General features: G+C 33.3%; 1 protein-coding gene across 2 annotated transcripts in view; it reads right to left on the minus strand.

The window, feature by feature from the left end:
* Nucleotides 1–26,714, minus strand: part of TSC22D2 (TSC22 domain family, member 2) — a 49,371-nt gene that overhangs the window by 18,030 nt on the left and 4,627 nt on the right. Inside the window, exon 2 of one of the 2 annotated variants that reach the window (XM_012642940.1) lies at nt 17,108–17,179. The exons of the other annotated variant lie outside the window; for it this stretch is intronic. Coding sequence (XP_012498394.1) covers nt 17,108–17,179 — 72 coding nt within the window. The remainder of the gene's footprint in view (nt 1–17,107; nt 17,180–26,714) is intronic. 2 annotated transcript variants of the gene reach the window in all.

Below are 26,714 nucleotides of genomic sequence, written 5' to 3' on the forward strand. Positions count from 1 at the left end.
TTGAATCCCAACTCTAACATTTTTAATATATGACTTCAGACAAGCTATTTTGCCTCTTGAAAAAATAATAGAAGCAGGTACTGGGATTCAGTGAGATAATGCATTAATATCTGGTACATGGTAAACATTATGTTACCTATATAACTTAGATCAGTAGTTTATAGTGGCCAAAATCTAAATATCATGAAATACACAAGAAGCACTGACTTAAACAAGTTAGATAATCTGGTCTCTACATTTGATTCTTACCTCTAATTGTATGCAATAATTTCTAATATTCTTTTCAGATACCAAAGTTTGTAATGCCATATTCCAGAGGGATTTTAATGGACTTTAAACATTTATCATATACTAGGGATACAATGTCAAATAAACATAATTCCAGAGTTTATGAATTTATAGTTTAGTGCAGGAGATATACAAGTTATAGGTGTGATAAATGCTAACCAAGATTTTAGAGGATGTTTTGGGGGCACATAATCAAGATCTTTGGTCAGGAAAGAACACAGAGGAAGTGGCACAGTTAGGTGTAGAAGAAATGGATACACACATACAAAAAATGTTCCAAATAAAAAGAACAGTAAGTGCAGGTAGCCACATTAGAAAATTCAAATAACAAAGACCAGTTAGAAGATTGTTGCATTTTCACATTAGAAAGGATAGTAAGTAGTACCCTTAATGGGGGCAAGAGAGATGGACAGGCTGAAGAAACACTCAGGAGGTAGACATGGAAGTACTTTGTGATTAACTGGCTATGAGAGATCAGGGAAGTCTGAATGTAAGGAGAGATGCCTAGGCTGAAGGTAACAGGTTTGACTGCCTTAGAGCATATAGGTAGGCTTCCTACAGCCTAAAAATGACACACAAAGCCATTGATATTCTCTTAGCGTGATGAAGAATGTGAGAAGAGGGTCTGAACAGCATCCTGAGAACTCCAACAATATTTAAAATGACAGAAAGAAAAAAAAAGCCTGCCCAGGGGTCTGAGAAAAAACAACCAGCGAGGTAGGAAAAAAACCAGAAAGGGATGGTACCACAGATGTCAAGATATTAAATATCAATCCAAAATTCAAAACCCATCACATATCAGTATTGGCTTTAGTTTGTAAACAGTTTAAAAACTATGAAAAGCTACTTATCCATCATGATTCCAACTACTAATATGTAAGTATTCAAAGTCAGGAAGGGAATATGCAAACACGGAGACTAATTATGTTAAAAACTTGGATTAGGTACGACTGTTCTTATTCTGTTTTCCAAATTTTCCAGAGTTTTAATTTTTAAAAGGCAAATATACTACTTCTAAAGAAGTTGGGGTACAAATACATTACCAAAAAGACTTTTAAGATAGGAGTCTCATATTCTGATGATCTATCAAGTTGTTTGTATGTTTTGAACAGTGGTGCTGAAGAAACAAAGTTTATACTTGATCTGCAGACTATTTAAATTTAACTGAAGAGTAAACAAGTTCTTACAGTTTTGTTTTTGTTTTAAGCAGTAATATTATTGTGGATTTAACTTTAAGCCATATTTAGACACACAGGAACTTTATAATAAATACTTAAAAACAGGAAAAAAGATACAAGGTTTGGAGCTCATCTGAGAGAAAAAGCATAACCAAAAGGATATGCACAAAGTGGGTAATGGATGGAAAAAAAAAACAAAACCCTATATCCAATAAATTTTGCCTGAAAAATGCTTTAAAAGTAGGCATAAAAGAGGTTTCTCAATAGAATTATTTGCAACTAAGGGCATTTAATAGGGGGTTTTACATGTGATGTATCCCACTACCCCAAGAAACATTTGCAGCTCAAAGCAGCTTTTTAAAATGTCTCCTAGTATTTGCTGTTTATGAATCCTAAATAGCAATGGGTGAATTCCTTACTGATTACACTTAATATAATACTATCCTAATAAGTACTAAGTCTTTTCTAAAAAAAATATATATATAACATACAAATATTTGCTTATGATCATAAGCATTAAATTTGAACAGAATTTATATTCCAATGCAACAAATACTTTAAGATAGTAAGCAAATTCCAACATTTATTTTTTGGCAAATGCTTTAACCCATTGTTACATTAGTTCAAGGTAAATCAAATTTACGCATTCACATCTTCATACAATATAAAATTCTCTTTTATCTTAACCTTTAAGTTTTCAGGGGTTACTCTGCATATCAGTATACTGATCAAGACCCCAGGTTCCAGTTAAAAAACAACATTTGAATCCTACCTCCATCCACCATTAAGTGGTTGCAACTTCAGCAAGTTACTTCTCTAAGCTTTCAATTTCCTTTTCTGTAAACTGAGGATATTGATAATATCTATATGACTACTGTGAAAATTAAATAAGATAATGTGTCAAAAAATATTTAGCATAGTGCCTGACACATAGTAACCACTCAGTAACAAAAACACAACTACTCTGTGGTGAAATCCAAACATTTGAGCAGAGAGACTGACAACAGGAAATTCCTAAACTAAATGCACCTAGATTCTGATTTGTCCCATCAGTCTAGTGGCATTTATAATAAACTAGTCTTGAATAAGTATCAGTTAAGAGTTACAGGATCAATGTACATGTTAAATATTTCTTTTATAAGTCACATACTTGAGTCTCTAACAAAGCTTGTCCTTTAGACACAAAACATTCACTAGCAATGCTATTTAACTATTTTTGAAAATCTGTCAAATGTTCTGAACCTTTCACAGAAAATTGAACATACAAAAAATTCTACCCAAAATTCCACAGGGTTGATGATCCTCTGAAGTCTAACTATTGACTACTAAACATGGATATCCTACACTATGGAAATTAGAAATTTTATTGATTACCAAAGTTATATAGACTTATAGAAAATGAAGAAAATAGAAAAGTATATACAATAAGAGATAACTATTATTAGTTTGTTGTATTCCCTTCCAGACTACCATTGATCACAATTACTGGTTTAGGAAACTTAAGCTTATAGGATATGATGAACACAAAGTCACGGAATACAAAATCAGAAACAATTTAGAATATTATTCGAAAGACAGAATGGGCATGAGAGAGTGTGTGTGTGCACGCGCTGATGTGTAAGGGAGAAAATAACATGTCTTTGGTTAAGGATAAAGTTGGAAATAGATATACAGTGGTCTGCTTAGTTCATATCAACCCATACCCTTTGGCTTTTTAGGAAAATAAATAATTTTGAATAATTTTTGATAGACTTACAGGATATATGTACCACACTTTAATGAAAATATTAATTCTACAACTGTATGACCTTGGACATACAACTTAACACAGATTCCTTTTCTTCATCAGCAAAATATGATGACCTTCAGATTGGAAATTTTAAGATCTTATTCTGAGCTACACTCTATTATTCTAATAGTCCCCCTACAAAATACAGCTGTGTAAAACAAAGCAAAATAAGGTGCACAAAATAAGTTAATTTTTTTTCTAAGCAGAATAAAATTCTGAAAGAAAATTAATTTTCGGGTATACAAAAAATGTATACTGATTTCTAATGTATCATTTTCATGATATTGGCAACTTAGGTGTTCTCAAGGTAAGAACTGAGAAAATTTTCTTGGCTTTATTTTAGAGACATTTAGAAGAAAAATGCCTTTTATTAAGAAAATAAGATACCCAAAAGCAGTAAAATTAATTTAAACTCTATTTTATGAAGAAAATGGATGTAAGTTTTTTTTTTTTTTTTAAAGAGAGGATTGATACATTATTTCTCAACTATCTCCTGGTACAATAACTAGAAAGTATTTGGGCGCTTTCTTTTGTAAACTGATGTATTTATTAAACACCATTGCAAAGATATGGCCTTTAGCCTTATGAGACTTTGAAAGGCTTACATACTCCAAGTATTTAAAATTCCGGGTTTTAACTTATATTTAATAGTATACTCTTAGTTATACAATGTGCTCATTTTGTTCATAAATATTCATCTCAATACAATAACATCAGGTATAATACATAAAATCTAATCCATTAAGTCTTACCAATTTATGACCTGATGAGACACTCTTGTGGACAACATTCAGTCCTTAGAAGCTAGAATAACCCTCCAACCATGTGAGGGCATCACAACTTTTAAACTTTCGGCTTTCGATCATTATTATGTCACATTCCTCCTCCGATGCTGAATTCTAAAAAAAATTCTAGCAAAGAGTTTAAGTAAATAAGTGTTTTAATCAAATAGCCTTTAAAAATCGTTTATAGCAAAATTTTATGTTTTACCATGATTACACAACTGATATTTTGTACTTTTTAAAAAAATGTAAAATAATTTCATATTTGATCTGGATACTTCAAACTTTAAATTCCAACATGGACTTTCAGGCCATCAGGAATACTTCTTAGTAAAGAGTCAAGTAGAAATGAAACCAATTAAAGGTTTAAGATCATGATCCAGAAATTATGATTTAACACCATACCCTGATATAGACAACTTTGTAGTCCTGTAGAATGGCATTTGAGTTCTATTGTCTGGTCCACATCCATGAGTTTCTAGACTTATGTAGCACAGGTGGCTGGATCAATAACAATCCATTACCAATAATTTAAATGCTTGAGACAGCATTCAATTTTTACACCTAAATCTTAGTCTGTCTCCACTACCCCCATTTGAAAAATAGACAACATGATGGCAAGAATAAAATTTTATTATGTGCTTTAGGTAACAGTCATAACAATGTATCCTACTCAGCAGTGGTCTTTACTGCTCCTCTGTGGTATAGGAACAGAAGAAAACTAGGGGTAGGAAGATTTAATAATGGCAAAAATCACTTCATTAAAAAGATCATCTTAAATTTATTAAATTTTTTACCAGAAAGCTTTTAATTGGGCATCTAGTTTAATCCTTGAAGAGTAGTATCATTAATAACATTTTCTGTCTGTTAAAAATGTACACTTACAGTTTTAGCTGCCAGTAATACAAAGAAGAGGCAACCCATAGATTTCTGGGCATAGTTTTACCTAAATTAACCCCCTAAATAAAACAATATAATAGGGCAAAGGGGAGGAGGAAAGAAAGAGGCCATTATTGATGAAGACAACATGTACAAAGCTACAGAAAACTCAAAGAGAGCATTATAAAGGAAACTCTGCAGCTATCTCAAGAGATACTTGACCCAAATGTACGAGTTGGGTTATGCTGTTACAGATTTTAACTTTCAATGGAAATTTTCTATTACAAATGGTCACTTAAAACTCTCTTATGCAGTCTGAAAAACTATTAGGACTTCTCCAATTTACAAATATACTCTTTCCAAATGTAATCTCACAACACATTTGACTTCAATAAAATCATACAACTTTACTTTGTCTTTTATCAAAGCACAGTCCTATAATGTAACCACCTGGTGAAGGCAAAAATCCATATTTATAAGGATAAACAGTAGTTTAAAACTATTGTCATTTCATTAACATATTATCAAGTGTTTTTAGAAAGTTTTAATGCAACTCTTATTTCCTATCAACCAAAATACTACCATAATTTTTAAAAAAATGTTTAATTTTAATGATTTACTTTTTTGTGGGACAAATCCTATGAGAAGATACAATATGTAGCCATATTTAGTAAAGTAAATAGTTCCTGAAACACGTATCTATAATGCTGGTAATTTGCTTGTCTGCAAGGCTTTGATGAATTAGTTATTTAAAGGGCAGACAGCTTGACCCTTTGCGAAAGGGCCTGCCAACAAACAAGCATTGTTATGGTAAACGCCTGGAAAGCCTTTTTGGAAGACAGAATGAAACCAGCCATAGAAAACAAATTCAATTATTTTACCATGAAGCTCACAGAAAAAAATTTTAAAAGGTTTGTGTATTATACAAATGTATAGTAAGTTTAGGACTTAAGAGCTATATACATTTTAAAAGACATAAAACTTCTATATCAAATTTTTCCCAAGAATGCATTTTCAAAATTAGTTATTACCAAGTACAAGGTCATATTTGAAGAGTTAAATCATTCATTCCCAACATGGAGGAGATCCTTATTAAAAACCTAAAATGAAACTGAGTAACTGAAGTGTTTATAGATGAATACAGTTGGTTAATTAGATATCTTTTAAAATTTAACTTAAAATTAGAACTCTTCCCAAGAACTAATATTTACTCAGAAAGCTATACTAATATATCAATCACAATCTTGAATCTCTGGCAATATTGCTATCCAAACAAATCCTGAATACTTCCTATAGTTATTTATCATTTCATTCTGTGAGGAGGAAAACTCCCATTTAACTGAGAATATGCTATTAAAAGTTCTTGTAGTCCAACAGAAAGAAGTAGTGAGCAGGAGGACAAAAAGGAGGATGATTTGCAATTTCCAAGTAATTATTTAAAAATTGAAATGCTACGTTAAGTTAAACAAGCCTATAAAAATTCCAGAAGGAACTTGCTTTTTGAATGAATGTGCTTAACTTAGTCTGATACAAAATTTCACTTTCGAGAATAAACCACATCTCTTTAAAAAATTCTGAACACTAGCCATATTTTCACCCTGCTGTTCAAAAAAGTTGACATTGTTTTGAGAAATCTAGCCATGATAAACCAATGCTTGGTCAGAAATGCTTATGGAGAAAGGGGGAAATGAGGCAACCCTACATGCCTCCAATAAATTATATATAGTTGTTTCATAGATTATGTATTGAGGAAATGAGCTTAGAAATATCAAAGATAAACTTATTTTAAAAAATGAGTCCAAATGTACCTAACAGGACAAAAATGCTGGAAAGACAGTAGGTTCCAAGAAATTAAAATGAGTGGTAGATCCAAGATACAATTTAAGACAAAGATTAGCTATGCTTGTATATAAAGTATATATATATATATGTAAGTATATATATAGCATGTTTAGCATGTTATGCATTTTATCAAACGCACCTATTGGTGGAAAAAATGCAAAATACGTAGCTTAAAGAATTTCATTAATATAGCTTTGAAAAACAGCTCTAAGAAGATAGGTTACTGGTATTTTTTAACATATGTTTATTCTCAATGATTTATACTTAAAAGAAGTAGAAACAGCTTTTAATGGATACAAGAAAATAAAAAGATATTGAAACTGAAGGTGGGCGGAAAGATAAAAATGGAAAATAAAAGTAAGTGGAGGCCAGTTATTTAATATTCAAATATATGTAATGAGGACCTGCATGCTTTAACAGAAAACTGCATGTTTGACTCTGAGGTTTTTTTGTTTGTTTGTTTTTTAGAGACAGGGTCTCACTCTGTTGTCCAGTTTGAAGAATAGTAGTACAATCATACAACCTTAGCTCATTGCAGCTTCAAACTCCTGGGGATCAAATGATCCTCTTGCCTCAGCCTCCTGAGTAGCTACAGATGTGTGCCGCCATGCCCAGTAATTTTTTAAAAAAACTTTTTGCAAAGAGACAGGGTCTCACTATGTTGCCCAACCTGGTCTTGAACTCCTGGCATCAAGCAATCCTCCTGCCTTGGCCTGCCAAAGTACTGGGATACAGGCATGAGCTGCCACACTTGGCCATCTGAGCTTATTAATAACAGCCAACGTAAAGGAAATATAACTTAAGACACCAACACATATTATGCTTTTGAGAACTGATACCTCTTATTTCTTAAAACACAGTATGTTATGACCATCTAAAAATACGTTTATCATCATTTTCTGGACTAAGTTAACAATATCTAAAATAAAAACTGCTATAGCAAATAAACACAGAAACTTTCGGAACACTGACGGGTAACAGTCACTATGAAAAAAGGAGTGGGATTAGTCAGTCACTACGACTCATTTCCCTCCTGTTCTCCTTCCAACAGTGTGTAAGACCAGGGAAAACATGTCTTCTAGGACAAAGGTTACATATATTCTGAACACCTTGCTAATGGCAGAAAATGCCTATCTACTGTGAATACCATCGTTAGCATCAATATTGAAGAAGTTAGGAAAAAAATGCTCATTATGTGTCTTTAAGTAACTGAACAGTGACACCCATGCTGTCTGCGTATATACTTTAACCTACTGAGGACAGCACTATTTCTGGGCCAAGTATCACAGTATTTAAAACTAAAAAATACAACAGCGCCGTACACATCTTTTAGTATTCATAACCAAGGATTTTCAAACTTTGAAAACAATCAGAAAATAAACTGGCATAGAAATGTTATTTCTTCAGGATATTTACCAACAGATACATATCCTAAATTATTACCACTTGTTTAAATTTATTTCTGTCAAATATAAAAAATACTTCAGAAGTAGCCAACTAAAAGCTTAAACACAGAAGCTTAATTTGGGGGAAGCTAAGGCACTTAAAAGCTCTCCATCAATCACAAAAATTTAATACAGCAACAACAAGAGATGTTCTATGTTTATCCCGGTTTAAAAATTTCAGGTTATACTTAAACTTCCTTCTTGTTTAAGTAAGTTCAGTAAGAGTCTTTTTCCTCAAAAAACTTATAGAGTTCTAGATTCTGTAGAAAAAAAATAAACTGAGTTTAACAAATTAGTTTATATGTGCACACATACAATTTTCTGTTCTATTCAAAGAATTTAAATTCATTTGGTAAAAAGAAAAAACAATAAATGATAAAGAGACCTTACCAGCTATTCCCACCTTTTCATCTATTTCTCAAATTCCACCCTGAAAATAATTACCATAACCTCTCACAGTAGGCTGGTGTGATTTAGCTTGAGAAATTTATTAAATAAGTAAAGAGGATGGTGGTAAACACACGAGCAGAAACAAATATAACGGTGGGTGAACAGTTAAGAAATAATTTCTCATTGCCAATTCTGAAGTCTTGTAATGAAAACAGATGTCAGTATGTCAGGTGTCCCACTGTGGCTAGCCATAGAAAAGCTAAGAGAAGAAATGTTTAGGATCTAGTGAAACACCACTTCGAACAATGAGATACAGATTGGTGGTTAAAAATCTGGCAGCAGACAAGCCACCTAACACAACTATCAGAATAAAACTAAGAGGATACAACAGATTATAAAAGACAGCAATACATAATTTGTAAACCCAAGTGGTGATGACTTCAAATTATACTTTTTCCAATCCAAGACAATTAAAACCCCAACCTAACATACACGTCTAAAATCACAGTACAGAAAAATATACAAATATACTTCAATTCCTAGTCTAAGCGACATACATTAATATCTAAACCTCCCCTTATAAAACATCCCCAATCCTAGTTAGTTGTTTCAGTCGAATTTTAGGCAGTAATCCCTGGCCTCCCAATCCCCCCAACAATACAAACTAGCTACATAGGTGTATCTTTTTCTAGTATTTTATCCAGAACCTTATTGCTGCTTTTGTGAATATTTACATTTTAAACAATCTTACATGAGACTAATACAAGTGAAGTACTGATAAATTTATAAAAGACAGGAGGGAAAAAAAAAGACAGCTATTTAATAATTAAATGTAATGTGTGATCCTGTCTTGGCTCTTGGATTAGGTAAAAGATGATTATGAAGGACACTATCAGGACAACTGGCAAAATCTGAATATGAACTAACTGTATATTAGATAATAGCACATCAATATTAAATGTCCTGAATTTGGTAATTATGCTGTTGGTATGTAAGAGAATAATCATCTTAGGAAGCATATGCTAAAAAATTTGATCTTAAATAGATATATTTGCAACACACTCTTAAGTAGTGCCTGAAATAATGTTAAGATGATAAAGCAAATATGACAAAATGTTAACAAACACTGGACCTCCTTCAATTAAGTTTGACACTTTAGAGTCCAGTTTGACTACTTCCCAATCATGTCCAATCAGTTGTAAAATCCTGTAATTCCTACTTTCTGATAACCATTTCTTCGCCATCTCTACTACCTAATTCAGGCCTTTTCAATAACTTTCTAATATGTTAGTCTCTATCCAATCTAATCTCTCTTCTCTGTTGTCTTTAAGTATGTTATGCACCAGTCAAATTTAACTATCCTTATCACATAAGCCTTGTAGTTTCACAGTGGTTCACAGTATTTCTTCCAACTGGAATATTCCCTTTTCCTCAGTTCTCTAACTCTGCATAACCAAATTCTACCCACCTTTCAGTTTTCAACTTTCTGGAAAGCCACCTCCTGAAGAAGTTTTGACCAATTCCTCCAGCTATACTTGAGAGAAATAAAGTGCTTGAATTTTATGATAGTTATCACTTTCAGTGATGTGATAATGTATTAACTTATCTTTTTCCATATTAAGACCAAAAGCTCATTAAAAGTAGGCACGAAATTTTATTGATCTTGTTTCTTCCAGTATTTATTTATAGGAGACAGTCAATAAGCTTTTGCTGAGTGAAGCAATTGCAAATTTTTCTGATATTCTCCCTTAGCTTCATTCTGAGCTACCATACAAAAGTCAAATTTTCAGGCTTTAGTCTTTTGGTTAGGAAAGGTGACCTCTGAAAGGACCACTTAAAATAGCAACAGGAAAATCCCTTAAATGGCAAGCGTCTATAATTTGAGACAGACATATATTATTAAGGAGACTACTTTATAATATGATCAACCATCTAATACTTTACTGAAATTCCCTAGTAACTTTTCAGATCATTTTAGGCATGGGTTTCAAAGAGTTTCATATGTGGCCTTCTTTAATCTTTCCCTAAAACCCCAATGACCTACATTCACTACACTTTACATACAATTGTATTTCTTTCCTACATACTACTCTTATTTCTACATCAAGGATTTGACTTACACTTTTAGAGCATCAATATCATAACCATGCACTGTGGCTTTTAAAATCTTTGAGGACCTGTTTTCCCCATGGTCCTATGACTATGACCTAGACTGATGCCCATATGTATAGTCCATGATTACTGAATGAAGTTAGCCTTCTTAAATTCTTCTGTCAGTTCACTAGCCTTCCATTCCTTAAGCAAATACACAGCTCTTTAAGAGGTTTGCTGATAATGAGAAAATAGAAGGAGCCCAATTCCAAAGCTTGTACTTATCTCTTTTCTTTTCCATTTAGAACTAAGTGAGGGGAATAAAAACTCCACCAAGTAGACATTTTAAAAGTAAACTGAATCTAAATTTCACTCAAAGTCAATATCCCTGATTAACAGACATGAAGATAGTTTTATTATTCCTAGTGATGGCAAGACCATTTCTCAGGAGGCTCATTTACTTTCAGTATGTAAGCTCAAGCCTGCCTGTTGAAATATCCACATTTTGAAGTCCAGGTGGAGTATAAAGAGAGTAGGTTTTCTAGTTAGTTTTGTATTAATATCTAGAGTAACAATCCGGTAGAAATGGAGTACAACAGGCCTATCACCATCATTTCCTGTTTACTCTAGTTCTATAAACACTGCCTAAAATTACATTAGCATTAGTGGCAGCCCTGTAACTTGCTAACCAATACTATAAATGCAGTCAACTAACACATGTAGGTATTTTTAACTATATCTACTCAACCTTGATTTCAACCTCCCTGATTTACACATAAGTTCTTTCAATTTCTCAATTTTTTAAAAAAATCTTTGTAGAGACAGGGTCTTGCTATGTTGCCAGGGCTGGTCTCACACTCCTGGCCTCAAGCAATCCTCTTGTCTTGGGGCCTCCCAAAGTGCTGGGATTACAGGCATGAGCCAACACGCCCCACCAATTTCTCCGTTTCTGTACATGCTTTAGACAGTTAAATTTATAAGTGCTGTCATCAAATAATACCTACCACTTCCCTGCTTTAATATAAGCTGAACATGACCATGTCCTTGGTTATCACCTAAATCTGGGATCCAAAGGTGAGCTCTGGAGAGAATATACATAGCTTTCCTTTGATCTTCAAAGTACCATTGATTACCTGTCCCTCTACCTTGGCCCACCCCCCATTAAGAACTATAGATTAAGCTACTGATGAAAATATTTATATACTGTGATACCAAAGAGTCCAATGAGGGTAGCAACTGTAGTAAGCACTGCAAGAAAAGGTAAAAATTTGGAGGCAACCTTAGTTAACTGCATCTCCATACCAGTAAGACCAGACTTGGTACACTCAAATATGTTCAATAAAGAAATACTGCTGGGCTGGGCATGGTGACTCATGCCTGTAATCCCAGCAATTTGGGAGGCTGAGGCAAGAGGATCACTTGAGCTTAGAAGTTCAAGACCAGCTGGGGAACATAGTGAGACCCCATCTCTACAAAAACTAATTAGGTGGGCTTGGTGATGCACACCTGTAGTCTCAGCTACTCAGGAGGCTGAGATAGGAAGATCGCTTAAGCGCAGGGGTTTGAGTCTGCAGTGAGCTATGATCATGCTACTGTACTCCAGCCCGGGCAACAGCAAGACCCTGTCTTTTAAAAAAAAAAAAAAAAAAAGAAAGAAAAGTAACAGTCCTATGTTACAGATTAACATGGGAGACATAATGGCTAAATGCAACGTGGGATCTTGAATTAGATCCTGGAACAGAAAAAGGACACTTATAAAAGTAGAAAACTTAGTAAAATTCAAATAAGATCTGTAGTTTAGTTAATAGTACTGTACCCATGTTAACTTCCTAACTTTGGTAATTGTACTAAGGTTTGTACACAATGTTAACATTAGGGAAAGTTAGGTAAAGGATATATAAGAACCCTCAGCACTATTTTTGCAACTTTAAATCTAAATTTTTCAAAATTTAAAAAAAGGAAGAGAGGAAGGAAAGAAAGAGGGAAGGGAAAGGAAGGGAGAAAAGGAGGAGGAAAAAAAGAAAAGTCTTAAAAGGTGACAGGTCATTAAAAAGCTATACTCTAATTTTTAGATTCTTTAGCATCTTTACCTCTACTAGAAGTCCTTAAGTGGAATAGGTTGAAATGTAATCAGATAATAAATTATGTAAGTACTAGGTACAAATTATTAAGGAACATATTTGGGTTGGTTTCAAACCGGCTAGGGTACATATACTCAAGGTACTTATATATAACTATTGAGAGAGAACATTTATTTAATCAGTAACAATCTCCAAGTAATACACCATAGTGATTCTTTAAAATTACATAGTTTAGAACTACACCTATGCAGGGCCACACAGATGAATGTTAAACATAGTATTGGGTGAAAAAGGCCAGACACAAAATACATAGTATATGATTCTACTTATATAAAATATGAGAAATTAGGATAGGGAGAGGAAGTCAATGGAAAGGGGTATGAGAAAGGTCATAAAGGAAGCCTATAATATTCTGTCTTGATTTGCGATCTGGGCGCTGCTTACACAGGTGTGTTCAGTTTGAGCTCTATATTTATGAATGGTGCACTCCTCTGATACAAAGTATATTTCAATTAAAAAATTTTCTAAAAGTTCTATCACTGAGCATTCAAAAACTAGATCAGCCAAGTTGTGAAACCTGAGTCTTACCATTCAGGTTAACAAGTACCGGTAGATGTTAATGATGGACCCAAGCTTCTTAGAGAATAAGCAAAACAAAATAAATTGTCTCATATGGTACCCACAGTATTCATAAGAAGCTTAGTTCTAACTTAATTCCTAGCCTCAAAAATAAAATCTCACAGGGCACATTGAGAGGTAACACTGGAAGTCTTTTCTAATACAAAATACTTGAGGTTATTTAAATAAGAACACATTTTTTATCCAATAATTTTTAAACTAGATGTAATAGATGTAAGTGAATAATTGCTGTAAAGAAAATTGACAGAAATCATCAATCGTCTAGTAAAAGATGTCTGATAAACTTAGACATTCATTTTAAATTAATGATCCATGTCGACTACTTATTAATTTCTCTTTAAATATTGGAGCCATCACAAAAAATGACAAGCAGACTCAAGGGTATAGTGCACCTAGCAACTGTTACTCTCATTTATATATTTTCTGTATGAAGACAAAAACACTGCAAGTGCTTATCAATGAGGTTAGATCCTTATAAGGTATCTGATTCCTTCTTTTAGTCTACATGAACTAAAGTTTCTTCTCTCTCGTAACTCCTTTAGTTTATTGACCTGATATTTAGAAGAGGATAAAACTGTTTGCTACCAATTCTTATGCTGAGCCTTTGCAAAAAAGGACTCCCAATGACAACCTGCTCCCCAGTGATCATAAGGATAGGTTTCTACACTAAATCTGTCCATTTAACAAAGCAATACCAGGAACTAACTTTGTAAAGCTGTTCTTTAAATAATAGAAGTTAAAATTTAAAGTTACTAACTCTGAAATGCCAACAGGCTAGGACATTACTAAAAATTAACCTCTTCAAAGTAAGATAATCTCCTAGAAAGTGGATAAGGAAAGGTACATTATTCATTTTAATGAACAGTCAACTTAAACAGTTTGGGCTTCTGAAGAAAATATTTGAGCAATTAGTATCTACTCTTCTTATTTGAAGATCGTTTCAGCTGACTGATTCCACAGGACTCTGCAAATGACAAATAGAGAAGACAGAAACCATGATGGCACCTACAGGAAAAGGAAAAGGAAGGCTTGAGAGTAGCTCAATTTTGTTATAATAACTGAGTAGAACACTGGCTATCAGTGAAAGGAGAGAATATCTAAATACAGGCAGAGGCAGACTATTTTCAGAGGTTGGTGAAGTCTTTCACCTTGCTAATTCTAATTTAAATATGAAAGGAAACAAAGGGGCCATTACAGAACTTTAAGTCAATATGAGAAAAGTATATTACTTAAATTATGATTGATAGATATTCTGCTAAACTGAACCAATTTCCCTGGAAATTCCAGTCTTTCAAGTAAGGCAAAATCAGGGATCTTCAGCTATTTAGGGCAGGTTTAATGAAAATTGGAGTGGGGCATAAAAGCTGCCTCTACTGAAAATGATTTCCAACATTTCATAAATAGGAGCCTGGCATATGGTATCTAGCAATACTGATAGGCAAATTTATGCCTCAAAATAAGTTGATAATGCAGTAGATTATGTGAGGCAGTGGTCCCCAACCTTTTTGGCACCAGAGACTGGTTTCATGGAAGATAATTTTTCCATGGGTTGGAGGGGGGAGGGTGTCCCCAGATGTAAGGGACTTACAGTCCCTTAAACTCCTGAATGGTTCTATTGAATAGTAGAATCACCCTTGCAAAATACTTGCCAAATTAATGATAAAAAAATCCTAAATTTATAATAGTCAAAAATGAATACGGTAATTTGGTGAGGTCTAAAACAAGATCAGAAGTTATATTTAATATTTTTCAAAGCTTAACACACGCAAATCTTCAACCCATCTGCAATGAATAAACAGTCCCACAATTCTTTATTAGTTGATACACTTTTTAACAAGTCTGTAGATATTTGCTAACTGTAGTTATAGATTATTAGAACTAATAAAGCTAGCCATTATTGCTCCTTTCAATTGAAAATTTAATAAACTAGTTAAAAAGTTAAAAGGAAGCCACTAGTCTGTTTCTACTTGGTTGGGCTTGTCACCTTGGTCCTCTTACAGTGAAGAATGGCTGATCTAAAATACTAAGTTCTCATTCTGTTTTGGCATTAACATACATAAACAAGTATCTGTTAACTTCTTTGCTCTGGACAACAGCCTCCAAGGAGAAGAGAAAATATTTTCAACCCATGAGAAACTACAGATACAGCAACTTGCCTCATTTCTGATACCTTAAAAAGTTTCTGGTATCTAAAAAAGAAAACAGATAAGGAGTATTTAGCTGTAACAACAAATGATGTGCAGGCAATGACTATAGTTGTTTTATAATGAAACAAAAGAAATCTTTAATATTAGATCCAAATTATAAAAATAAAGCTCAAACCTTTCTATACTGTTTTGATCATTCATACTGATATCAGGGCAGCTCACAAAAGTTAGCTATTTGAAATAAATTACCATACATTTGAATTTGAAAACTACTCTTAATTACATTTCTGGAGTGCTATTTTTTCTTTTTCTATGGGGAAAGTATAAAGCATATCCCAAAGTGCTCACATTCTGGCTACATTTGGTAAGCTATTTGAATGATTAAAACTTCATGCTTGTTTCATGCCATAATTTACATTTATGTAATAATTTATATTACTATAGAACTACTAAAAATGTATAAATGTGGTACTATACATTTTAAAACTTCTTGTTCTAAAGGTAATTATTTTAAAACATTTTTGGTTAAGGGACACACCATCTAAAAGATATTTTGTTAGAAAATTTCTCTAGAGTGACACACAAGCAAATCAAGCCTAAGAATTAAGACTGTTTTAGCATTTTAGGCAATATAGATCATGTCTTAATATGACATGTACATGCACTTAGCAATACTCTTTTCTAATGAAAGAGACAGTTGAGTTCATGAGTATAATTCAAAACTATACCAGAAGACACAAATGCGTTGCCAGGCAGAGTTAAAAGAATCTAACGAGCTTTGTGTGAATTTTAGAAACACTGTGCTCAAGTTCTATTAATTAAACACAAAATGATGGAGTGCTAATAAATATTCAGCAAAATAACTGAACAGAGCATATGCTACTTAAAATGTGTGTTAAGCAGAAAGATAAACCAAAGTATCTTTTGCCATAAATGAACTCCAAGACTTCATTTTATATTTGAAAAGTTAAAAATAAAATCTATACTACATTTCTGTGAGAAAGCAAACTGTTTTCGTGGCTTACAAACCAGTAATGCAGATCTAGTATATTCTAGTAAACAAACTTGATGTTAAAGTTTCTTGCCAAAAATTAAACAATGATTACTTTGATACCTTGGTTTTGTCCCTCCTTCAACTTCTTAATTTGAAATAACATTTTGCTTTGAGTCACTATGGCCTTTACATAGAGAAACCATATAAAACAGCACAAAAATTAAAATAACTGTAGATAGTTTACTTTGTATAACATATTTTTGCATTAAAATACACAGGGGAAGTCATTATTTCATATTATAAAATTCAGTAGAATATGTAAATCCTTCAAAATATATTTAAAGTGCACAAAATACAGTAAAAAGAAAAGCACATTTATTTTCTATATAAAATCTAGATTGTCCTTTTGGTTTATTTTGCTGCTTTGCCCCATGCTAGATACCACATGATCCCCCCACCAAAATAAATAAAGATCAGTTTTAATGATGAGAAACCAGTACAGTGCAAAGCAATTCATGCATACACTTTTGCATGTATGCATTCCATATGTAAGTATTCATACCTATCCCAGAGGCTCTTTGATTCCTGAAACGTGTTCAAATGGAACGCTTGGTAGAAAGCAGTTGAAGGATTCCTGTGAGATCCAAGAATCAAATGGAAATGAGGTTGAGAATATACAGTAAATCACTACTTTTCAAAAAAAAAATATGGAAGATTTTAGATTTCTAATACAGTGTAACTGCTTTAATAAAAAAGAGGAAAAAAACCATATAAGCTTGTTTAAAACAACACTTTTAAAGAAATTAAAAACTGGATAAAATCCAGAAGACCCCAATAACGCAGGATCCCAGTTCTAAAATAAAGTGGTAATACAGATAAAATTAAATACTAAGTAGCATCCAATTTTTTGTGTATGCACATGAATGTGACTAATTCATAGCCTAATCAACACTATTCTGTATCAGATGCCTTTATAAATATCTACTGGTTTAGCAGTATAACAAAGCTGTTCTCATACTATTCATGTAAAATAAGCTATACCTTCACAATATAAAGGTATATTCTTAGGCTCTGTTATAAGTGAAAAGAGTTGGAAAATGAATATTGAAGAGTTCTTCCCTGGATTGGCTACGACATATTTTCTTTCACCCTCAGAATCCATTTATGTGTGGTTCCTCTGCCAGGCCAAAAAAATGGCACAGCAATTGCATGGCAGCTTTCTGACTTCTTGCATTAGCACAGTGCCCCTTAAAGGGGTAAAAGCCTACTTAACATAATTATCATTCATTTCTACCATTCCCTAGGGACACATTCCCTAGGGCCATCACCACAGACTCCTAACTGATGGGCTTATCTGGGCAAGCTCCCAGTATGTATGATTCACCTCATATCTCAGGAATGGTTTCATAGGGAACTAAACTTTTGACAAAGCTGCTTCCTAAACAGTTTTCCTTCCTCCTCAGCACACTTCCAGTTTCTCTCCCACCCTCAACCTGTCCCTTTGGGGCCTAACAAAAACTTGCCACACACTTTTAAAATTCTTAGCCCATGCTATAGCAGGATAACAGCATCAGCTAAGAATGTAAGCTTTGATTATGTACCACACACACTACTCTAAGTGCTTTACATTTATTAAGTCAATTCTGACAATAGCCCTAAGAGGTAAGTGCCATTATTATTCCCATTTCACAAATGAAAAAACTGGATGAGACAGAAATAACTTGCTTTATGTCACAGAGTTAGTAGATGGCAATCTGGTCCCGGAGTTTATGCTCTAATACTACTATATGAAATATATAGCAGTTAAATTTTGACTTCTCTAGGTCTGTCTCTTTATCTGTTAAATGTTGATATTACTATCTAGTCTGGCAGATGGTTGAAGAATTGAGACTTTATGTAAAGCTCCTAGCAAACAGTCAATGCTCCCTAGCTATGATTTTTATCTACAAAACAAAATTTAGATACAACATGACAATTCTGAGGCTCTAATAAGTTCCTTAAGGTTTCTGCAGAAGTACAATAAGAGAACTATTTCCAGGGTCTACTGGAACAGCAATCAAATATCAATGATATCAAACAAAACAAATACATGATAGAATTCCATGATTTCAAAACTCAAATTGAGACTCATTAAGTTGTTATATCAAATTTTTAAATATCATTTTTTAGAAGGCATTTTTAATTTTAACCAGTAGGTACCTCTTAGATAATCCAAAAGCCCTACTTCAACTCCTTTCTATTCTTTTAACCCTTTCTCTACTTTTCTCTTAACTAGGTCTAAGGCAATCAAAGGCACTAGAGTTAGACCTGCTAATAACAAAAAAACCTTAAGAGGCTTCTAACTACTGTTTATTTAAACGGCTTACATCCTCTTAAGAATTTGTTAAGCCACTTTTTTCACTGTACTTAGAGATCAATCTGCCAAATAAAAAGAAAACCAACCGAATCAACTGAAGATTCAATTTGGCTTTTTTTTTTTTTTTTAAACCAGGCCCGCCCAGGACCATATGGAAACTAGTTTGCTACCCTCATAAGGTCTGTTTGGAGACATCAGGTTTAAACTGAGTGACTCAAAAAGGAAGGTAGTAAAATACAAGAGAATAACAAAGAGTAAACTTGGAAGTTATTCTGCAAGTCTGGAATTAAATATCCATTAAAAAGTATTCACAATATATTTTAAGGATGACATTCTTTAAAAAAACTTTAGATCCTCTGACTCTGGAAATATAAATATTTAATTTGAATCAAATTCATATACCAAATAAATTAGTTCCAAATGAAGTCATATGATTTAAGCTATGAAACTAGCATTTTTATAGCATAACAGTGAAATATTTCCTGTAAGTGAAAAAATAACATATCTTCAACTAGTAGTGAATTTTGGGATGTAAAAAAATCTGTGAAATAAAATACTATAAATGGATCTACAGTTTTTGGAACATATTAGGAATACACTTAAGTTGCAAAAACTGACAATTAACAATCACTCTTTCTACATATACACAAAATGAAGAAACCATTTGGAGTTATACAATCTATGTACTATTGAGAATTTTAAACAGTCTAGATTTGAAGGATAAAAATTTAGTCTTTTATAAGATACGAATTTTTTTGTTTCTGGAATACTTCAACTGGGATGTTATCCTTAAACTGAGGGATTTTTAGCAAATAGCAACAACAGTCTCAAAACATATATTAACAGGCATAGATTAAAGGAGTCAAGTCTGTGAAAACCTAGCTCATCAAGGAGGTAGAGGCGAAAAGAGTCATTTGTAAATACTGAAGGGCCTGATCATCAGAGACTTCAATTTTGGAACGGCATAAAATTGAGGAGATTAAGAGCCCAAGGAAAATGCTCTTTTTTTTTTTTTTTTTTTTTTTGAGACAGAGTCTTACTCTGTTGCCTGGGCTAGAGTGCCGTGGCATCAGCCTAGCTCACAGCAACCTCAAACTCCTGGGCTCAAGCGATCCTCCTGTCTCAGCCTCCCCGGTAGCTGGGACTACAGGCATGAGCCACCATGCCCAGCTAATTTTTTCTATATATTTTTAGCTATCCAATTAATTTCTTTCTATTTTTGGTAGAGACGGGGTCTCGCTCTTGCTCAGAGCTGGTCTTGAACTCCTGAGCTCAAATGACGCGCCCACCTCGGCCTCCCAGAGTGCTAGGATTACAGGCGTGAGCCACCGCGCCCGACGGGAAAATGCTCTTAATGGGATCATTTCAAGGTTATAGTCAATGAAACCTGAAGGCATCAAGAGGCAAATGAAATTCAAAATTTTATCGGAAGGAAGCATTAAATTTTATGCAGCTTTGGTCACAAATTCTCTTCTGCCGAAAAAATAAAACTTTAAACCAGTTTTCTAACAATTTATTTGATGTTAATATAAACTACCATTCTAAATACAGAGTCAATGAAGCAACTCTTAGGAAGACTGAGGTATCGTTTATACTAACTTTATTTCAGCCACCTAAATGAAGAAAATGCTGTTTTCTTATCTGTAGATGTTTTTCAAAATCACTGAACAAAATACATTCTTTTCTCCCTGACTCTATATACTAAACAGTCTGTCATGTTAATTTCCAAGTATATGAAAGTAGCACATCAGAAAGTGACTCAAAGCATGTGGTTGGTGTGTCTACTTGCTTTAGTAAGATACTCTTTGTAGGGTAACTAAGCATAACGGAGGAAAAACATGCATACACCCCATACCTCAAAACTAACCTAAAAAATTGTCCAAGGTTAAAGCATGCGGGACATGAGTCCTGAACTCAGAGGACACCTCTTTTTCTTGTCTATGGCAAAATTCAACTTCAGAGATCACTAATTACAAACCAGGGAAATACAGTAAGCAGATCACCAAAGGCCATCTCCAATATTATTATCTGGAGATTTTAAGCGATTAAAAATATCCTTTAGGTAAAAGGTTACAATACAACAAATCAATGGCTATAGTGGCTTTTCCTTCCTCCCTTCCTACTGTCTGTCAAGTAATAAACTTCTAATCCTGAGAATATTCAGGAGCATTGGCTTTGGGGTCAAAGATCTGAATATAAGTCTACACTTGGTCACTTATAATAGCTATGTGACTGAAATTCGCAGAGCCTCAGTTTCTCTAATCAATAAAAAAGGAGAAGAAAACACTTCCTTATAGGTTACTTAAAAATATCTAATGAGATTATATATCTACAGGGCCTGACGTAAGCCTGGTTTGTGTTTAATACAGAATTATAGTTTCCATATTATGCGGCATAAAAATCAAATTTTGGTAGAGACCTTAACATGTATCTGATGTTTTGTCATCATCATCAAGGTAATATATTGAGGCAAAAAGAATACTTAGAGCTAAGGGTACCAAACTATTTAGCACATTTCATTGGATTAGAATTCCGATTTTAGGGACTCAGTGCTCCCCTAGGTGTTCCCTAAACACAACTCGTAAGATTATAATTTCACAATAATCACTGAAAAGGGTACTGAGATGGTTCCAAGGTACATATTACTTTAACAATAAAAGCTTCAAGAAACAACTTTAATAATATAACCATAAACTTACTACAAAAATCTAAATTTCTTAGCCCTTCACTCTGGTTCCTATCAAATTAATCACATCATTTTCCAAATATGATAATGTAATAGATTTTCACACGTCCACATCATTATATAAACTGCCTTCTACCTCTGCTTGGACAACCATCCCTTTATCAGTGACCTAATTTGAATGACCCTCTTAAGATTCAGTTTAAGATTTAGCCTCAAAGAATGCATAAGTAATAATGGGTTGCTTCTGAGGACAGAAACTGAGTGGCTGGAAGACAGAGGGGGCAGAGGCGCTTTCATTTTATACTTTTATATATCTTCAATTTTTAACTGTATATCATCTTATGCAGAGAATTTTTAAACAGAAGTCATTCTAACTACTACCTCCCAATCCCAATCTGATTTGATGTCCCAAATTGTTCCCACTAGTAATTTATATTTATTCCATCATGACCTACAGTATATATCAAAGTATACATTTGATCATCATTTTCATATTGGTCTTGGAGGGCAGAGTAGTCTTATTTCTGTATGCCACTGCTCACTACTTGCAGAGTACAATAAAAGCTGAATGACTGACACACTGTTGTTTTAAATGTTTTCTAGGGCACTCAACCTACTTAAAGAGTATTTGTGAATTTCATTTATTGTCACACAATAGTCTAGTGGCAGGAAAGGGGTTTGACAAGAGGACGGTTTAAGTTGGCAGCTCTCTCACAAAGTATGTCTGAATGTATGAACTCCTATATGTAGAGCTAGAAGGAACCTTAAAATTTGACCAAGTCTTAAAATCTAATTTTACGAACGAGAAAAACAGAAGTTGAACGACTTGATCCAAGAAATCAGCTAAGGGGTAGGAAAACTAGAAGTAGAACACAATATGCCATACTTCTTACTAATCTCTGGCCTAATCTTTTCTCTGACTACATCCATACTATACAATTACATTTTCAGATTAAAATCAAAGACTCCTAGTATGATTTATAGCATGCCAAAGAGTGATCTGGGAGAGCAATTCGGACACTGAAATATTAACATTTCTGTGATATATGTTTCCCATACATTTTGTCTTATGTTATGGATTGTTCACAAATTGCTTGTATACCTCTCACATTTAATCCTTTAAAACTCTCCAAGGTAGTTTTATCCCCATTTTCCATATGGGTAAACAAGGGAACTAAGCAACTAGCTCAAGGTCAAATGTCTCAACTATGCAGCACGGTTGGAATTTAGACAAGGTATGTCTGACTCCACCATCTGTAATGGTCACTCATATGATAAGTTAGGACATAATTAAACACACTACTAGTTTTATTTGATCAAGAACCCCCTTCCCCTCTCAATTATCTGCAGAATTTTCACTTAACCATCATATATAGATATACAATCTATAAAAGGATGAGAGCTCACTTTTTTTCTTTACACAAATGTCAGCTTGGGTACAATGAATAAACCTAAATACTTAAATCTGATCTGGACTTTTAAATTTGAAAAGTAAGCAATCCAGAGCAGCACAGATGAAATTTAATCCACCTGATTTAAAAGCAGAAATTATGCATATACTTTTTAGAGATAAAGTAGCCAATGAATATACCTTTAATAATACAAGCCAAATTTTAAGTGTATACATCAAAGTCAAGTCATGAAGTGATGTATTGGAATGATGCAAATTAGCTACTGTTTCTAAATCTTTATGAGACCAACCCAATTTTTGCCCTAACCAATGCCAGATTAAGAACATAACAAATATTGAATAATTTGGTATGTTCAAGAATTGCTGTGGGAAAGACATTATACCAATGATTCAGATATGTATATTTTTTGTGGATGCAGTAATTAGTATTATACCATCTAAAACAGTAGTCTCAAATCACAAGCCCTCAAGTTTAGTATAAAGAAAAAACATAACCTTAAAGAATTTATTCCAATTCAGGAGTTTTGTTGTACATACTCCTTAGAAAACTGTCAACGATTAATATTTATTGAAAATCTGCTCTTCCCGTTAATAATTACTTAGGGAACATTAATCAGATTACACCTAACCAGACAGACCTGCTTTTATAGACCCTCTCCTTCCTTATACTTAAGTATTTAAAGAGTAATGCAATGAAGAAATAAACAGTATCTCTTCAGAAAACAAAATACATAGTAATCTAAAACAATTATTCCAAGAAGGAACAGAAAACTGTTCCTCACCATTAACAAGTGTTCCTGTTCCTTCTGAGACCACATTTCATGTTATTCTACTGTATTTTCTTCTTGGTTACCTGCTATCACTACACTTTCCCCAATTTCGGCCACTTTAGGACAGGAAAGTCAGAATCCTTTTATCCTCTATTAAGACAGAGATTCATTTTAGTATCTTTACCATCTGACTCTGGTGGAGCTGCTCTTCTTTACTGGAGGACACCAGAGAGCCATGGCTGCTTTCAATCTCTTCTGGTACGGAGAAAGATAAACTCCCATTCCAAATTAGCAAGTACCAGATCTGTAAATCCAGTGCCATATTTTACCATTTCCAAATTAGTGCTAACAGAATTCTTGAAGAACAAATGGATTGGTGTTACATTTATTCTCAGGAAGTAGAGAATATAGATATTCCTACTACCAGTCTTATATAAAATGATTTCTCATAAAGATGATGATTATTTCAAGATTTGTAATCTCATACCATCCCTTCCCCTACAGAGAAAATACAAGTGTTACTAAAATAGCTACTTGGAATTTGTATTATCCATGACATATAAGCACCTATGTTTTCTTAAAAAAATTAACCAGTGTTTGGCCTATATGATTTAGTTCACATAAAATTATAAACAACACGTCACTGTGAATATTAATGGCCATGCTCCTACTAACACAGCTTTCAATTTTGGGCATTTCAGGTATTTCGGAAAATCATAAGCCTTTCTGGAAATATTTAATTTCCTTTAAAGCCATGTTTATGAATAAAGTATATTTTAGTAATCAGTGTGGCATCACTGATGAATGCATCAATATCAGTTTTTATACTAAACAATAATGTCATATATATGTGATTTTACATTTTGATTACTAACTCCTCTGGAAGAATACTCTCCCTCAAGGGCTGAGATAAGCATAAGCTGGTACCTACTGTGTGATTTACACATCAAGTGCAACAGGGGAAAGAGCAAAATTACCTCCAAAATTCAAGAGATCAATGTAAGCTCCCAAGAAATACAAATTCAAGTAAAGATCTTCCATTTTTAAAGACTTAAATGCAGTGAGACTTCCATATATTAAATAACAACAGAGCTCTAAGAATTACCTATAGGTTTTACAGCAAAGATTAACAGTTCTACCTCCTGGTATACATTTACATAATCTTCTCACTTAAACTTCAAGTAAAAAAAAAAGAGGGAGAATTTCATTTATAATACATATATAAAAAAGGTACAAATAAAATTCGTACTGATGGCATATACCAGGACACACCACTTAACAGTCACAATTTATAATACTTTATCAGTAGTGATTAGCAAACTACACAAATAACACCATTAACAGGACGATATAGAGATATTGGCCACCAAGGGATCCTTAAAATCAGGTTTTCACTCTTTCACTGCCGATGACAGTTCACAATTGCAGCCATTCATAAGAGTTCCTGGAATGCAGCCTACAGAGTTCACATTGGTCAGCTATCTGTGGAAAGAAATCTGTACTGTGTTCCTTTTCAAAAGGGCCAGTAATATTTTGCACCTCCCCTCATTTACAGAAAAGGAATCTGTTAAGTGAGTAGGTAGTTTAAACAAATTTTGTAATGTTCACCGTAAAAGTGGCTACGCCTTTTTTTAATGAACTATATTTTCGACCATCATTATATCCACCAGTTTATACAAAATCAATTTGAAGAGTTTCAACAACTGACCATTAGCCTTTCTAATGAGAATGGCTAGAAAGATATATAAACTCTATGGTAATTAATATTTTAGGGTCAATAGGTAATGATAATTGAGAACTTTTTGCATATACAACCATCAGCCCTTTTAAAGGTGTGATAATATTGACATGTATTATTAATATATGGCTTGTTTTTTTAATATAAATGATCTCAAAATTGAACCAATATAGAGCCTCGTATTAGGGAATGTAACCAAAATCACAAGGTAGAGTTTTCAATATATCAACCTAAACCACCTCAATCCCTTTGTTAATCTTCCAGTATTCTCCCTTTTCTCAAAGAAATACTGTATTTACTGAAGTCTTAAATTTTTTTCAAAAGCAAAGATTTTTACAAGTATTTCCTTAGGATCTGAAATTTATCAACCTATTCACAAAGTTTAAGTCTTTAATTACTCAAGACCTCTCACTCCAATTTGTTTTATTTCACTTATGAATGACTGCATATAAAACTGCATTCAGATTTTAATTGAGCAAGGCAACTCAAAATCATATTAAAATTAAGATTTTTTTGTTAGATAGTGCTATCTCCTTAAAAGTACTCATTTCGGTAATTTAAACATATGCCTGGAAAACTGTGTTATTTAATTTCCAACATAAAACTTCAAAATGCTCTTTTACAAAGGCTTTCCATTAAAAAAAAAAAAAAAAAGAAAACAAAATACTGTTTCTACTTAATGGATTTATTCCTTCACCAGGTATGTTGGTCCAGTGACAAAACAGTCAAATGTGTAAAATTACATCTTGGAAACTGGTATGTTAAATAAAAAACCAATGAAAGACTATAACGAAAATTAGAAATGCACATTTGATAAACAATGTAGATTTTAAAAGATTAGGGTAAGGGAAGGAAGTACCATGTTTAAAATAGGACTACACAAACATCAAAACCCCTGCACTGGATTAAGTAACTGTTGCAATTGATAAGAACACTGATACAGTAGTATCTGTAGTTCAAATATTCAAAAGTTTGGAAACGAGATTTTTAGGATTACCATAAAAGGAGAAATAAATGCATCTTTGAGGTCATACTCTAAAGAATATATCTCAGAGTTTCCATTTACCTACAGAACTCTCTGCTTCATGCTATATCATCATATCGAAGTTCTGAAGAATGTAATTATGTACACTGTAAACTGAGAGAGGTGTGAAGAGGAGGGAAAATGTATTCTTCATTCACGTGTGCGTGCATGCATGTGCATGTGC

This window comes from Propithecus coquereli, unplaced genomic scaffold (genome assembly GCF_000956105.1).
Source record: "Propithecus coquereli isolate 6110/MARCELLA unplaced genomic scaffold, Pcoq_1.0 Scaffold19, whole genome shotgun sequence".
In the NCBI taxonomy this organism is placed as follows: Eukaryota; Metazoa; Chordata; class Mammalia; order Primates; family Indriidae; genus Propithecus; species Propithecus coquereli.